At 52.8% G+C, this 14,682-nt stretch overlaps 2 protein-coding genes across 2 annotated transcripts; both read right to left on the reverse strand.

The window, feature by feature from the left end:
- Positions 1–712: 712 nt before the first annotated feature.
- P168DRAFT_330495 (putative GTPase activating protein for Arf) lies at positions 713–3,193 on the reverse strand (the record flags this gene model as incomplete). The annotated part of the gene is made up of 5 exons (XM_024841590.1): positions 2,793–3,193; positions 2,671–2,687; positions 2,497–2,607; positions 1,630–2,430; positions 713–1,552 (listed from the first exon to the last, which is right to left on the reverse strand). The coding sequence occupies exons 1-5, from the start codon at positions 2,905–2,907 to the stop codon at positions 713–715; spliced, it is 1,884 nt and encodes a 627-aa protein (XP_024688870.1). The 5' UTR covers positions 2,908–3,193.
- A 2,087-nt stretch (positions 3,194–5,280) lies between these two features.
- On the reverse strand, positions 5,281–13,868 carry P168DRAFT_307602 (polyketide synthase; the record flags this gene model as incomplete). Its single annotated transcript, XM_024839122.1, has 12 exons — positions 5,281–6,442; positions 6,526–10,089; positions 10,152–11,148; positions 11,210–11,360; positions 11,425–12,208; positions 12,266–12,351; positions 12,406–12,476; positions 12,534–12,624; positions 12,680–13,022; positions 13,109–13,380; positions 13,460–13,604; positions 13,665–13,868. 12 exons carry the CDS (start codon positions 13,866–13,868, stop codon positions 5,282–5,284), a joined length of 7,869 nt encoding a protein of 2,622 aa, XP_024688871.1.
- Positions 13,869–14,682: the final 814 nt, after the last annotated feature.

Consider the following 14,682-nt stretch of genomic DNA (forward strand, 5'->3'; position numbering starts at 1 on the left):
TTGGTGTTTGGACTAATCTGAAACCGAAAATCCAATATACGGTAAAGGAATATCCAGCAAGGGATTCATCCCTTGATAGGACCCACTATCACTGTTTTGATATTGAGAAACAATGGAACAGGTAGTGCCGTCATAATGTCGCGGGCGTCTCCCAAGACGTGTCATGGTGTTTCCAGTAATGTGGTATGACATGTTGTATTGATAGACACCTTCGTTTGGTCTGTTCACTTAGGTTATGTCTGATATTAGCTCATCAAGCAGGGGTTCGAGAGACTTCATGGAAGAGATTCACACGTAGATGAAATCGTGCATTATCTCAGTACATGCTTCTCAAATGCACAGTAGATCAGATCAGCGGGGATGGCAAAAAGGGAACAACATCAGAGATTACCCCGAAAAAAACAGCATCCAAACATGTAAATAATATATTCAATCTATGTCGCTGACACCTTCATGCAAACAAAAGAATCAAAAAAGACTATATATATGCCGATCTATCTAATTATCTATCAGATCCGCGCTCCGACCAAACATACGCACAGATGCAGATGCACAGATATAGTCCCAATCCATCCCAAATACCGTCCATCCAACGCCAAACAAATGCACTGCCATAATAAGATGAATGCCCGGGAGTACAGCGAATTCGAACCGAAACCAGACGAGAGCAAGAACACGAAAAGAAGGAACAACTATCCAGGGTGAGGTCCAATCAACCATATCGTGCGCTCAAGCTGGCAAACGCGTCCGGACTATGCCTGCCAGTCTGGAATCCATTGATGTCAACGCTTTGCTGGCTCATGTGTCCTCTGGGAAAGGCTCCCGTTGTCGAGGGAGCGGAATTCATCGCGGTGCCGTATCCATATGCCGGCTGGGCTCCATATGCCGACTGGGCTTGTGCGGGCTGCATAGGAGCTTGCGCGGGCATGGGAGCTTGCGTGGGCATGGCCCCCGGGGCTTGAGTAAAGAAGGGGTTTCGGGAACCGCCACTCGCGTCAAACGGAGGTTGAGCACCGGGGTTGGGGTTGGGTTGCGCGAAGTTCGGTGCCGAGGTTGGAGCTTGGGGGCCGCCCAGCGGAGCGGAAAGCGGTGGCTGCTCGGGCAGGGTTGGCGGGGGCGGCGCGAATTGGTACAAAGAGAGGATATTGTTCTTGTTCATACGGCCGGTCGGCTGGGGGGTGAGTTGCTGGACTCCGAACTGCGAGGGAGGCGCCAGACTCTGGGGTGCGGTGGGCGCGGCAGTCGTCTGGTAGGGGTTCAACGAACCGCTTCCGTACTGAGACTGCTGAGGCTGCAGCAGAGTTTGGGGTTGGGCCTGGGGCTGCGGTTGAGGGGCCTGCGACTGGAACGGAGACGGCTGCCCAAACGCCGAAGTAGATAACGCAGGCATCGTGTTCGCGTGGCGCGGTGGGTGGTACCCAGCTGGAGCGACCTGTGGCGCTGACGTCGGTTGCGGAGGTGGTTGCGTGAAAAAGGGATTATTCGTCTGAGGCGATCCAGCGCTCTGGTTCGAAATCGGAGGGGTCAAGATGCCCTGCGGCTGGGCGGCGGACTGGAAGAAGGGGTTGTTTCCGAGGTCGGAGGTGGGAGGGGCGCGCCGAAGGCAGCTTGGTTGAACGTGGCGCTGACGGGTGGGGTGGCAGATTGCTGGTACAGGGGTTGCGGGAGCGCAGGCTGGCTCTGGGGATATCCGCCCGTGGAGTGGGGGAACAACGGTTGCGAAACCTGCAAGTGTTGGAAAGAGACATCCAAAGGCTGCGCGGAAGACGGCATCGGAGGCTGCTGTGGCTGGGACGGCATGTCGAACGGGTTGTAGGACTGTCCATTTGACTGAGCCGGCGGGTTGGCATCCAGTTGATCGAACGGATTGGCTGAGCCGGCCCGACTGGCGGTATCCCTTCCAGTAGCGGTAGTGGGTGTTTTGCTCCGCAAAGTAGGATGACTGCCCCCCTCTCCCAGGCGCATCAGGGTCTCGATCGCTTTATCGAGATTCCCATCTAATCCACGGAGAGCACCAGCGTTCCGGCGCTCATTCGCAAAACCCATACTCCGCAGGGTGGCCAAATTGGATTCGAACACCGGGTCACTCCCCGCACTGGTTGGGAGCGGAGGAGGCGGGGAGGCCTGCCTATCTGATACTCGACGAAGGTTTGTGGCGGAAGACGCGGACCGAAGACCGAACCCAATGGGGCGGTTAGGTTTCGGGGGGAGGGGAGGCGGAGAGCCCTCGGGAGACCGGTCGTAGCCCGAATCATGACGGCTCGGGGGTTGTTGTGCTTTACCCTCCTCCAACGAACGGTATTGATACTTCTGGCGAATGAAGCGCTCCATGCAAGCGTCGGCCTCGTCGACATCGGTCGGAATGGGCGGCTTAACGTTCTTTGGGTTGTAGATTTTATTCATCAGGTTGTTTCCGTGGGATTTCATGTTCTATCACATTGCGTCTGGGGTCAGTTCTCAATCCCAGGTTTGGCCTGTCGCCGGGTAAGCACTTACATCCACCTGGTCCGCGGTCCAAGTATCCATGCTTAGAGACTTGACTTTCGAGATGTGAGTGCCGAGTTTCCGATGGATGGCGGCGCATCGCATGCAGAGGAAGAGGCCCATCTGGAGCGCATTCGATCAGTTTGACATTCTTCGGTTTTCTTCGATTGCAGGTTGGATACATACGTTCCAACTGGCCCATCCTGTCGACACAACACGTTAGCAATAGCCACCAAAACAGACCGGATCCAAGAAAAGACAAAATCGAAAGTGCAAACAACGCTCAAGACAGGACTGCGATTACCCACCTGGATTCATAGCCTGACAATCGGCACATCGGTCATTGCCAGGAACCGATCGAATGAGGTCCTGCAGAGCCCGCTCATTGCGGAACTGCTGGCGTTTGCTAATTCCCATCACCATGGTCGCAAGAAGTCGCGAATAACAATACGCTTAAACGGAGAAGTGCGAGGGTTCGCGAAGCCCGTCAGAGGCAAGAAAAGAATAGAGTGAGAGTGGGAAATGAGTGGTAGGTCGTAAGAGGGGGAAACGAAGAGAAAAAAATAAGGAACGAAAAAGGTCAGCAACGGGCCGATATTCCGAACGATCGGGAGACAAGTTTAAACAAAGCAGGCGAACATATTTACAGGGAAAGGATGGAGTAAAATAAAGTCCTGGAAGTAAGAGGGAGTATGAAGGTGGACAGGAAGAGGAGAGAGGAGGGGAAGAAGAGGAGAGATGGCAAAAGGAGGAGAGAGAGAGAGAGAGAGAGGGTGGCCAGGGATGGGATGATCTGGTGGATGATGCGGCGGGTGTGGGGAAGTAGAACCCAACTCCCTTTCTGTCCTGTACCTGAATCAAACCTATCCTATCTCTCTCCTGGATTGGTCTGAACCTACGGAAGAGGTTTATTAATACCTTGTTTTAATCTATTCTTCTGACAGTCTCCATTCCGGTTTGGTTTTGATTGCTCCGTCCTCATATCAGGCTTCCTCGTGCCGCGTGGATTTAGTCCTACGCCGGCGTCAGGGGCAAGTTTTTTAGCTCTGCACTGATCGTTGAGTCGTCATTGCCACTTGCTGACCTTGAGTACGGATTAGTCTGGAAACATATCCACTGAACAAGTCATTTTTTCTGCAAGTGGCAATGGTCCCTGAACCAGGACCCTGGAACGGTCTTCGAACTGAGGTCATTCCCACCACAGCATGGTTGAGACATCTACGGAATAAAGTATGGTTTCCACCTTACAAGACTGTCATTAGAACTACATTATCACACAACAGCCGTGAAGGTGAAAGAATGTATGAGTAGCAGGTGACTCCAACCACCACAGCGCCCCAAGTCTCCGAAGAAACCCAGGCACGGTGATAGAGCCTTATATGCCCCGGCACGTTATTCTAGTACGCCAATATGACCAACCATCCTATGAACTAGTCAACTAGAAGGAACTGGCGGTTGATTATGCGTTCGTGAGTTTTAAAAAGTGTGAAGAAGAAGAAGAAAAGAGAAAAAGAGAAAAAAAAAACAGAAGAAATAAAAGTCTGTCGCGGGGCACGTGATGGTGGGTCTGATTAGTCAGTTGGTTATACACCTTACTCAGCCTGTCAGAATGATCCGCGTAATCCTGCCATATTGTATAGGAGAGAGATATGAAATATGGAATAACTCATACACAACAGTAAGAATCATACATCTACCTGTGCTTTCTCACCGCTTTACTAAAGTAAGGACTCTGACAGTAGATAGGGCTACTGACAAAGCTCACAGCGTCTTCCTATCTTTTGTTATGTGGTCATGGCTATTGTCTCACAAGAGTATATATGGCTCATGAAGGAAGTGATCCTAGTCAGACATCACTTGATGATTCCAAAGAATAGCCCAACTACAGGTTTAGAATGAATGCTTTCTGTAAAGAAGAATCATGAAAACGATCGCAGATCAGGATATTGCTGTTGTTGTCAAATTGATGGAATGGCGAGGATTGTATACAGAATCAAAACTATGTGGTCAGCTGACACGTTGTGCCGGTCCCAGTCCTTGTCACGTTCTTTCCCTGTCATGTTCTTTCTTCTTTCCCACTTCCCTTCTACATTCTCTTCATGTCTTCTACAGCCCCAGGGAGCTGCACAAGAGGGATCAGGACAGGCTTCATGCCAAGCAGACACACCCTATACTTTCCTCGAAAACAAGAAGTGATACAGGGTGTATAGTTTGATATCTATGCCCTGTACTTCTTACACCAAGATGGCGCTACTCATCGCCCGACTTGACTGAGGCTTCACCCCGCCTTCTACATGCCACTTTTGCTACGCTATATCACTGAGCTAGATATGGTTCATTTGATTTTCTGTTGACTTAGAAACAACTGTGTTTATCTCACCGCCATGAAGAAGATGCACTATAGATCCCAGTCTATGATTCAGAGGGTCAGAGATATTCGAAGTGCGGCACTAATAGTTCTCATAAAGTGAAAACACTCGTTTCATGCTTTTTGAGCCGATGAAAACAGTAGGAGAGGAAGATGTGCGCTTGATGGCTAATCATCAAGAGGGAGGTATTGCTTGGAAGTCGATACCCGCCGATGAAAGACGTGAAGTGTCCAGCTGGCGACTTACTAGTGGGTGTGTATGACTCCTTGCAGGGAGGTGTTCATCGTGTATACTGATTTGGTTCTTAGGCATACATAAGAATGGGCACGAGCTGTCCATCGTGAACAGGCACACCAAATGCCTCACATGGATCAAGACTTGCAAAAAATAGAAACAGCATAGATCTTCACACATCATCGGTGCTCACATCAAGACCCTTTGTTGAAAGCACTCTTCGTAGCCACCAAGTCGGCAATGGCGGAAATAGTCACCCCGCCCATGATTTCAAACACAGCAACCGTCGCGCCAAACTCCTTTCCAAACCAGTTGCGCAGGTCAACTGCCATCAACGAGTCGACTCCATAGGCGGATAGCGGCTTGTTGGGCATTATATCCTCCGGCGGAATGGACATTGCGCGTGCCAGCTTGATGGCCAGAGCCTGGTGGACTAACTGGATGCGTTCTCCAGAGTCGGGGGACTGTCGGAAAAAGGCGACAATCTCTGCTGCCTTGTCTTGTGTCTTGCTACCTTGTCCACTAGAAGCGTGGCTCGTGGGGAGGTAAGAGAATGCAGCGAATAAGGGCCGGTCAAGCAGCGCAGGGGGGCTTCGACCCTGCGCGAGGATATCGGCTGGTGTACGCAATCCAATCAAGACCTGGGGGCTTGGCTTCACCGACCGGGGGCGAGTCGGGTTGCAATGAACGCTCAACAGGGCGAGAAGATCGGTACTGTCTATCGGGTTCATGTCATCGGCTGCCTGTCGCTGACGCTGGTAGGCCCCAGTCTCGGCGATGATCCCGATATTACGCATCCAGCCAATGTCGATAGAGAGCCCCTCTTGGCCCTGGGAAACGCGGTACCGGGCCAGAGCATCTTGGAATGCGCAGCCGCCGGCGTAGTTTGAACTGGCCATCTGACCGACTATGCCGGCGAGGGAAGAGAGAAGGATGAAAAAGTCCAAATCGCTAGGGAGCAAGCGGTGCAGGTTCCATGAGGTCTGCACTTTCGATTTCATTGTCAAGTCCCACTTGGCAAAGGTCATGTTTTGCTGGAAGACGCCATCTTGCAGGACCATTGCCGCATTGATGCAACCCTTGATGGGTGGCATGACTCGCGCGCACTCAACTAGCATGTCGGAGAAGCTAGTCTCGCATGATACATCGCATCGGGGAGCGTAAACAGTTACGCCACGCTTCGTCAGTTGAGCCAGCACGGAGGCTGCGGCTTTCGATGTCGCGCCTGATCGAGAAGGGACAATCAAGTGCTTGGCTCCCCGGTCGGCCATCCATTGCATTATGGCGCGACCAAGTCCACCAGATCCTCCCGCAATCAAATATGATGCCTGGCTATCGAACACCCACTGTGGCCTCTTTTTAATGTATTGCTACACGCGCTCGTTATCAGAATAAGGGACTTTCAGGAGTCGGTGCATACTAGGGACGGATAACCTACCAGGACAGCATCTTCAGGCCTCGCGGTAATCACGACGCGACCAATTGTCTCCTTCCCTTGCAGTTGCTTGAAAGCATCTTCGACCTGTGATACGCTGTAGGTCAACAGCGGCTGCGGGTGCTTGATCTCGCCTTCTTCCAATAACTGGGTAGCCGAAGTCAGCAGTCTACCTAGCGCTTTCTGCCGGAGCTTCGCCGGATCAACGATTGAGAATGTAATATTCCTTGCCAGCACTTCGATGGGTAAAGCGACACCAGCCGCGACGTTGGCACGGCTAATCTCGATAAAGTGCCCACCTTGGGTCAGACATTTGCAGGATGCCCGCAGCATATGCTCCCCAACCAGGGAATTTATGATAACATCTACCCCGTCCCCCTGCGTCACGCGCATCACATCTGCTGCAAATGAGGTGTCTTGGCTCTGGAAAATGCAGTCGGCAGGTATACCAAGAATGTTAACAAGGAAGTCTCTCCCTTCGGAAGACTCGGTCGTGGCATAGACATGAGCGCCTTTCTTTTGGGCAATGCGGGTGGCAATCTGTCCCACGCTATTGGCAGCCAAATGTATGAGAACCTTGTCCCCTTCTTCTAGCCTGGCAATGTCAACCAAGGCATGGTAGGCTGTTACCCCGGGCCGCAAGCTCGATGTGGCAGCCTCAATGGACAAGCCATCAGGTATCCGAATCACACCCGCCTCATGTGCACGCATATACTTGCGCATTTGACCCGCACCGGACATAAATACCCGATCGCCCTGCTGGACCGACGTCTTGCAATTGCTACCCACCCGCGTCACTACTCCCGCACAGTCGCCTGCTAGTAGCTCACTGTGGGCACTTGCTCGACCGGTCGTGGAGCCAACATCCAATTCGCTTAATGCCCAAGCTTTAGCTTCGATCTCAATCTCATTGGCACTAAAGGCTGTCTCGTGTGTATCATCCCGCACGAAACGGACCGAGTCGGGGGCGCCCGGGGTACCCACGGAGAGCTGTAAAGCGTCTCCTTCAACCCATGGCTTGCGCTCCAGTTTTGGAGAGAGGAGGGGCTGGAGAATATCATTGCCAGCCACGTCCTCGACAGCCCGGCCTGTCAAGAGAAGTCCATCGCGCGCTATGTATTCCAGCTCTTTGGATGGGATAGATCCAAATGTAGCCTCGAACGCTTTGGCAATGAGCTGCGCACATGCCGCAGTATGCGTCTCGCCTTCGATGGCCACAGTCACAATGTGGCTACCAGCCTGTTCGGCGCGAATTGAACGCAAGAAGCCCTGAGCAATGCCGCGGTCGGGATAGTTCACGTCTCCTGTGGCCGCAGCCGTTACCCATACTAGTTTGGCCGCATGCTGGGTCAACTGTCGCAGAGTCGCGAAGTCGTTCTCTGATAGGGTGGAGAGTAGGGGTTTGCAAACTTCGGTCAGACAAACGACAATGTCGTCCTTGGTCAGTTCGGCCAGCTTATCGCGGAATTCCACCGTTGAGAATCCATAGACAGCTGCGGGCAGAATTCTCTGTAGAACTAGATGGTTCTGCACAGATTCTGCAAGCTGTAACTGCTGGCTCAACTGGTCTTCATCCACCACGAAGACAAGGTTACCTGATCCCAAATCTGGTTCACTTACGCTCGGTGCTTGTTCTACGGCCGTGCTGAGGATAATGCTCATGAGGTGACATTCGTCACGCTGGTAATCTCGGATCACTAGGTCATTTCCAGAGAAGCCGTTATTGCGCAGGCAGTGGTCCCACAGCGGCTCAGATATAGCCGGGGAATGGGGTCGCCACTTCTCACGAGCGACCCACCATCCAGGAACCAAGCCGGCCATGAAGTTTGTCATGATATCTTCGGGCTTGGTGGTCTCGAGAAGCACCAGGCGGCCACCCGGCTTGAGAGATTTGCGAAGGTTTCTGATCGCAGCCTCGAGGTCCGGTGTAGCGTGGAGCACACTGGCGACAATGATCATGTCGTAGGAAGCTGGTTCGAATCCCTGGCTCTCCACCGCCTGATCCATGTCAAAGGTCTTGAAGACCAGGCGCCCCTGGGTCTGCAAATGAGGCCAGCGGCTGCTCGCTCGCTCCAGGAACATAGGCGATACATCGGTATAACTATATTCAGCAAAACTAGGTGCACCAGTCCGACGCTCACGCTCTTCTAATGCCGCCAGAACATGTCCCGTCATCCCCCCTGTGCCAGCACCGACCTCGAGGATGCGCATGGCCGGATTTTCATGCGAAGCCCAATCAAAAAGTCTGGTAAGTCGACCGTCATTACACATGTTTTCAAAGAGAGCGTTATAGAAGATGTCAGCCAGGTCGGATTGGAAGACGACTTCGAGAGGGTCGGCTTTCCCGGCTAGGATCTCCGGCAGCTTTCTCGCACATGTCGTATACAACTTCCAGTCTGGAAGTACAGCGTCGCACTCTTGCAATAGAGACTCAATCGTTGCATCATTCATGGCTACTGCTTCTGATACTGTTGAAGATGGCAGCCTACCGACATAATGGCCGAGCCACTCGACGTGGCGGCGCAAGCTCTCAGGTACGACGGTACGATCCAGGCTTTTCAGGACCCGCACAGCGACGAGATCTAGTGTCGAGTATATTTTGGTGAAACTTGTCACCATTTCAGACTCATCCTTCCCCGTGTCAGCAGAGAACAACTGCGCCAGCTGATCGGGGCTAAGCAGGCTGAGCTGCGGCTTCCACTCAATGCTGTGCAGCAGCTTTTTGCTCTTTTCTTGGATGCTCTCCGATATTGTCGCTGTCACAGCCTGCTCCATGGCGCACAAAACCGTGCCATCGTCTGCAAGGGCATAGACGTGACCCGTCTCTCCATTTGCTGCGTTCTGTTCGCTGCTTGTAGTTGGATCAGACATTGCCAGCCATTGGATTGAGCCACTCGACGGATTTTTCCAACCCGTGGAAGCAAACCAGGCATTGACAAGGCGAATCGGGATATTTACCGATGCTTTCTGACCAGCGCTTGCTCGAAGAACATGGAAGGCCTGGTCCAGCACTGCTGGATGGACTAAGCTAGTTGTGTCGAGGCCTCCCTTGGTCACATCCGCACGGGCCAGAGCGGTTCCTCGGCCGTCCCAGCGGAAGTCCTGCAGCAGTTGGAACATCTCTCCGTACTGGAACCCGTGCTGGGTAGCCTCGTTATAGAATATCTGCGAGTCAAGCGGCCGGTTGCAGATTTCAGACGCTTTCTTGTACTGATTCCGCACGTCTTCATCGGCAAGAAACCTCTGCCTCGCGCTGTTATCAGACATCGACTCCGATTCCACCTCGATGAGCACGTTACAGCACTCTGTCCATTGGCCCTGTGAGTAGGAAAAGATGGCGATATCGAACTGCGACTCTTTTTTCTGGTGCTCTCCCTTTATAGGCCGAAGACGGACCTGGGTCTCTGTGCGCTCTTCCCGGGTCTTCTGCACGATAATGGGGCTGATGAAATCGGCCCTTTTAACGAGATAGCCCCGCACATTTTGGTCACGGGGTATCATTTCCTGGGTGGCTTCGATGGCCATCAGTAGCATTCCCGCCGCAGGGAGAAGCGCTTTATCCGTTATCTGAGCTGAAGTTAGTGCAGAGTTCAAATTCTGCTATATTCTATCCCAACAGGGACACGTACCATGTGGTGCTTGGTCCATGGTAGGGATTCGACGCTCAGAAAATTCCTCCACCGGGGCTCCAGCGGATTCCAATCCGACGCACGCACTCCAAGGATTTCCCCTTTCACAGTACCGCGCAGCCGAAAGTCTCGGCTGGTGCGCGATTCAGCCCAATAGTGGTTCGATCGATCGAAAGGGTACTCGGGACAGTCGACGAGGAAAGGGGGCTTTATGTCAGCTAATTGTTGATTGACTGCCGGGATGGAAACAGCATGGCCGAGGCAGAAGAGCCGACCCACGAGCCCCAGGGCTGTCTGGATTGCTGACTGACCCCGCTGGAGTATGCTTTCATAGCGGACTTGCGTCTTGCGGTTGTGTGCCTGTTGAACCGTGTCATTCACCGGCCGACGTAGCGCCGGATGGGGACCAATCTCCACCAGATCGGTGATACTTCCCAGGCCAACTTTGAGCGTTGAGGACTCTTGTGTGAGGACCTGGATGGCGTCCGAAAATCGGACTGGCGACACGAGGTTATCAACCCAGTACTGCGCGGTTTTCAACGTAGCTGGGCGGATAGCCTTCCCAGACACGGACGAGACCATCGGAATGAGAGCCGCTGCTTTGACCTTTCGGGGATCCGCACCCTCGAGACCATCAAGCAGCGAATAATATTCATCAGCAATGGCGCGCATCTGGGAAGAATGGTATGCGACTCCAGTCTTGAGCTTTTGTGCAAACACGCCGTCTTTGTCAGCCTGCGTTTTTATGGCATCGATCGCCGATTCGGGACCTGAAAGCGTGCAATTCTGAGGACTGTTGATGCAGGCCACCGTTACATGGCTATTTCTGGCTTCTTCGATGCTGTTGAGGTATTCTGGCACTTGTCCTTCCGCGACATTGATTGATAACATAGCACCCGCTGGAGTAGAGCTGTCGGCTCTCAGCTTTCCTGTCAGCTGTCCTCGGAAATACGCGACTTTGCATGCTGATGATAAGGACAAAGCGCCCAAGGTATATCTGTTTAGGACATTGTTAACAACAGTCTGCCATATTCTGTGAAGTGACAAGGGCTACATACGCGGCAGCAATTTCACCGGACGAATGACCAACAACTGCCTTCGGGGTGATACCGAAGCTTTCCAGAAGCTCCACCAGCGCGATCTGGACGGCTGTCGATAAGGGCTGGCTGTATTGAGGCTCGTTGATATGCTTCCCATGTCGAAGTTCATCTAGGTAATCAATCAGTCATAAGCTCCCAATGACTGCCTAGCTGGCTGCACCCAGTTCACCTACCTAAGAGCGACCAATCGCATCCCAAACTGTGATAAATGGAGTCAATATGTCTCAGCGTCTGCAGGAAAACAGGGTACTGTATCAAATCCCAGCCCATACCCAGGTACTGGGCTCCCTGGCCGGTAAAGACGAAGGCAAGGCCAGCGTCGGCCGAGCTTCGAATTGCTTTTACCGAGGAGAGAACCTCCTCTCCTTGGGTATCCGACGCACTGACTATCTCGCAAGCTCTCCATAGCATTTGGCTTCGACGCGCAGCCAACGTAAAAGCTAGACGATCGAGCTTGATAGGATCACCGCGGATGTTCTCTTTGCAGAAGGTCGCGTGGATGTCGACCGTGCGCTTAACCGCTTTCTCATCGGCAGCGGCCCATACCAACAATCGCGGGAGGCTAACGGCGGAGTTCAATGGTGCAGTATAGCCAGATGTATGCGAAGCCGTCCCGTTCTCGGAACTCTTGTCGAGAAAACCATTCCCATTCACCTGAACCGCGTCGCGAATGGGACCCTCTTTGAGCGCAGGGGTAGAGCCGTTGGTGTACGCCGTGCCATTGCCATGAGCATGGCCATTTGCTCGACTATCCCCGTTCATCGTAGTAGTTATCTCTCCGTGAGTCGTACTCCCACTCGAAGAAGCCGTGCAATGGTTACCATCTAGGCCATTCTCTTGCATGTAGTGGAGAGCATCGTCGAGGATAACGTGCGTGTTGGATCCTCCAAACCCGAATGAGTTTACTGATATCCGGCGCAGACCCTCTGTCGGCCAGGGAACGCTGTGCATTGGGACCTATGGATGTGGCCTCAGCTTGGTGAACCCAAGTTCCGTTTATGGTCAAATACATACCTCGGTGTGGTAGAACTCGGTGTCAATAGCGGGGTTCACCTTCTCGCACAGAGCATTTTGTGGAATGATTCCTTTTTCAAGGATCACTAGACAAAAATGTCAGTACCCAGAAGGTCCGAATGAAACAATGGATGGCCTACATATTGATTTGATTATACTTGCCATGGCGCTTGCGCCTTCGAGATGGCCGATGTTCGCTTTTACGGAGCCACTAAGGCAGTATGAGTACGGCTTCGATCACCTATACGAACAAGTGAATAGAACCTACACATAAAGCGGCTCCTGAGATGATCGGTATTTTCTGAAAACCCGGCCGATGGCTCTCATCTCGATGGGATCGCCCACCAGGGTTCCGGTTCCTAGCGCCGCAGCAGTTAGCAGAGCCGAGACCCATACGCAAGTCCGTCTTCTTACCATGTGCCTCGACGTAGCGCGTCTCGTTGAGGGGAAGATTGGCTTTCTTATACACATGGCGGATCAACTCCTCTTGTGACTTGGCGCTTGGCTGTGTGAGTACTGCAGTGTGACCGTCCTGGTTTGATCCTGTTGAGCGAATAACAGCTCGAATCATATCTCCATTTTGAACTGCAGCAGCAACAGGCTTGAGGATCAGCGCCAGAACGCCTTCTCCTCTAGCGTACCCGTTTGCGCGGTGGTCAAAGCTATAGCAGAGGCTGTCCGGGGAGAGAAAGCCCTGGCTCGACAGCATTTGGAAAATGGTCGGATCGATGAGCAGATTGGATCCGGTAACGATGGCCTTCTAGCCGTTAGATAATGGCTCAAAGGGAAGTGAACACAGGAAAGTATCAAATCAAGACTATCACTATGGAAGGGAAAGCTTACACACGAGGCGTCGCCGCTCTCTAAGGTCTTACAAGCCATGTCCACGGCTGTCAAGCTTCCGGAGCAGGCGGTATTTACATGGACACTGGGCCCGCGCAGGTCAAAGAACCAGCTGATTCGATTGGGGATGATGCATGCGACGGAGCTGCCGGTGACCGCTGTACGTTCGGCATTCTCCGGGTCCATGGCTACCATGCGCGAGTAGTCCTCTAGCATGGACGCCGAAAAGACGGCGGTGCGCGAGCCTTTGAGGGACTCGGCAGGCATTCCAGCTATATAACGCATGGTTAATTGATGATGCTCCTCGGCGGTGACTTGTCTGGCTAGACCGCCGTGAGGGTTGCTTCTCACCCTTTTCCAAAGCTCGGTACGACGTCTCCAATGTCCATCGCTGCATGGGATCCATGGACGCCGCCTCCTCTCTCGTGACCGAGAAGAACGGCGCATCGAATGCGCCTATGTCCTCATTGATGAAGTGCCCGCCTTGCGAGGGAAACTACCACGATGATGAGCAGCCGTTCAAAGTAATCTTCAAGGGATATCAACGCGCCTTTACCTTTTTGTGTGTACTATTCACGAAGGAGTCCGCATTGATCCGGGACTCCGGAAAGTCGGACCTCAGATTCCGTCCATTCTCGAGGACCTCCCAGAAAGCAACATCGTCATCCACATCTTGTGGGAGCTTGAAGGCGTATCCGACAATGGCGATATCGTGTGCCGCGGGCCGGCCGCCATCGGTGAAGTCCAACGGGGCGCGCATGATGCAAGGCTATGGATGTCAGAAGAAATGACAACTTGAGAGCGCGAAAAAGAGGGCCATTTACGGTTTTCAATGGCAGCCAGCCAAGCAATGACCCCAAATCAATAAATAAAATCAATCAACCTTCCTCTCACCCGCTATCCTCGGCGGTCGGCGCATTGGCGGTATCCGGCGTATTACGGACCAGAGTTCGTGGCGAAGAGCTCGTTGGAGTTGGAGGTCTCGAGCCTCCCAGACGGCTAGGTAGTATGGATGATTTGCTAGCCTCGTCTTCATAAGGTTCAGCAGGCTCTTCTTTGGTCCAAGTGGGTATCTAGTTGGAGGCTGTTGGAGAGACAAGGATCGGTTATTTGGGACCAGATACCGCCTCAATGGCCCAGTGGATAAAGGATCATGATTCTATGGTTCTCATATCAAGAGATACTACGTCGCGGTGGGGTTTCCTAGCATATTCTGAAACACGAGGCACTGCTTTGGTGCTGATGCTGATGGAGCCTGGTCTGTGGTGGTTTGCGGTTGGTCTGGTACCGACAGGCTGAAGAACGCGTTTCAATTATATCGGCAGGTTGTTCTGCAGCACAGGCCACTGAATGACAGGAGGGTCAAACGGATTATAGCATCGCAGCCAAATACCTGTTTGGTATGTTGCGGTGTTGACTGCATGGCATTGGTGCCATACGGCCGACACAAGCTCCTGCATTGTTATTGCACTTCTCTTCCTACTTTTTGGCAAGAGCAAAATCAGCACAAGTCTACTCCGGAGATAAGACAGGACGGCCCCTCCCATCCTAACCATTCGGACGGAACCAGGCCA

Source organism: Aspergillus campestris (assembly GCF_002847485.1).
Source record: "Aspergillus campestris IBT 28561 chromosome Unknown P168scaffold_15, whole genome shotgun sequence".
Classification (NCBI taxonomy): domain Eukaryota; kingdom Fungi; phylum Ascomycota; class Eurotiomycetes; order Eurotiales; family Aspergillaceae; genus Aspergillus; species Aspergillus campestris.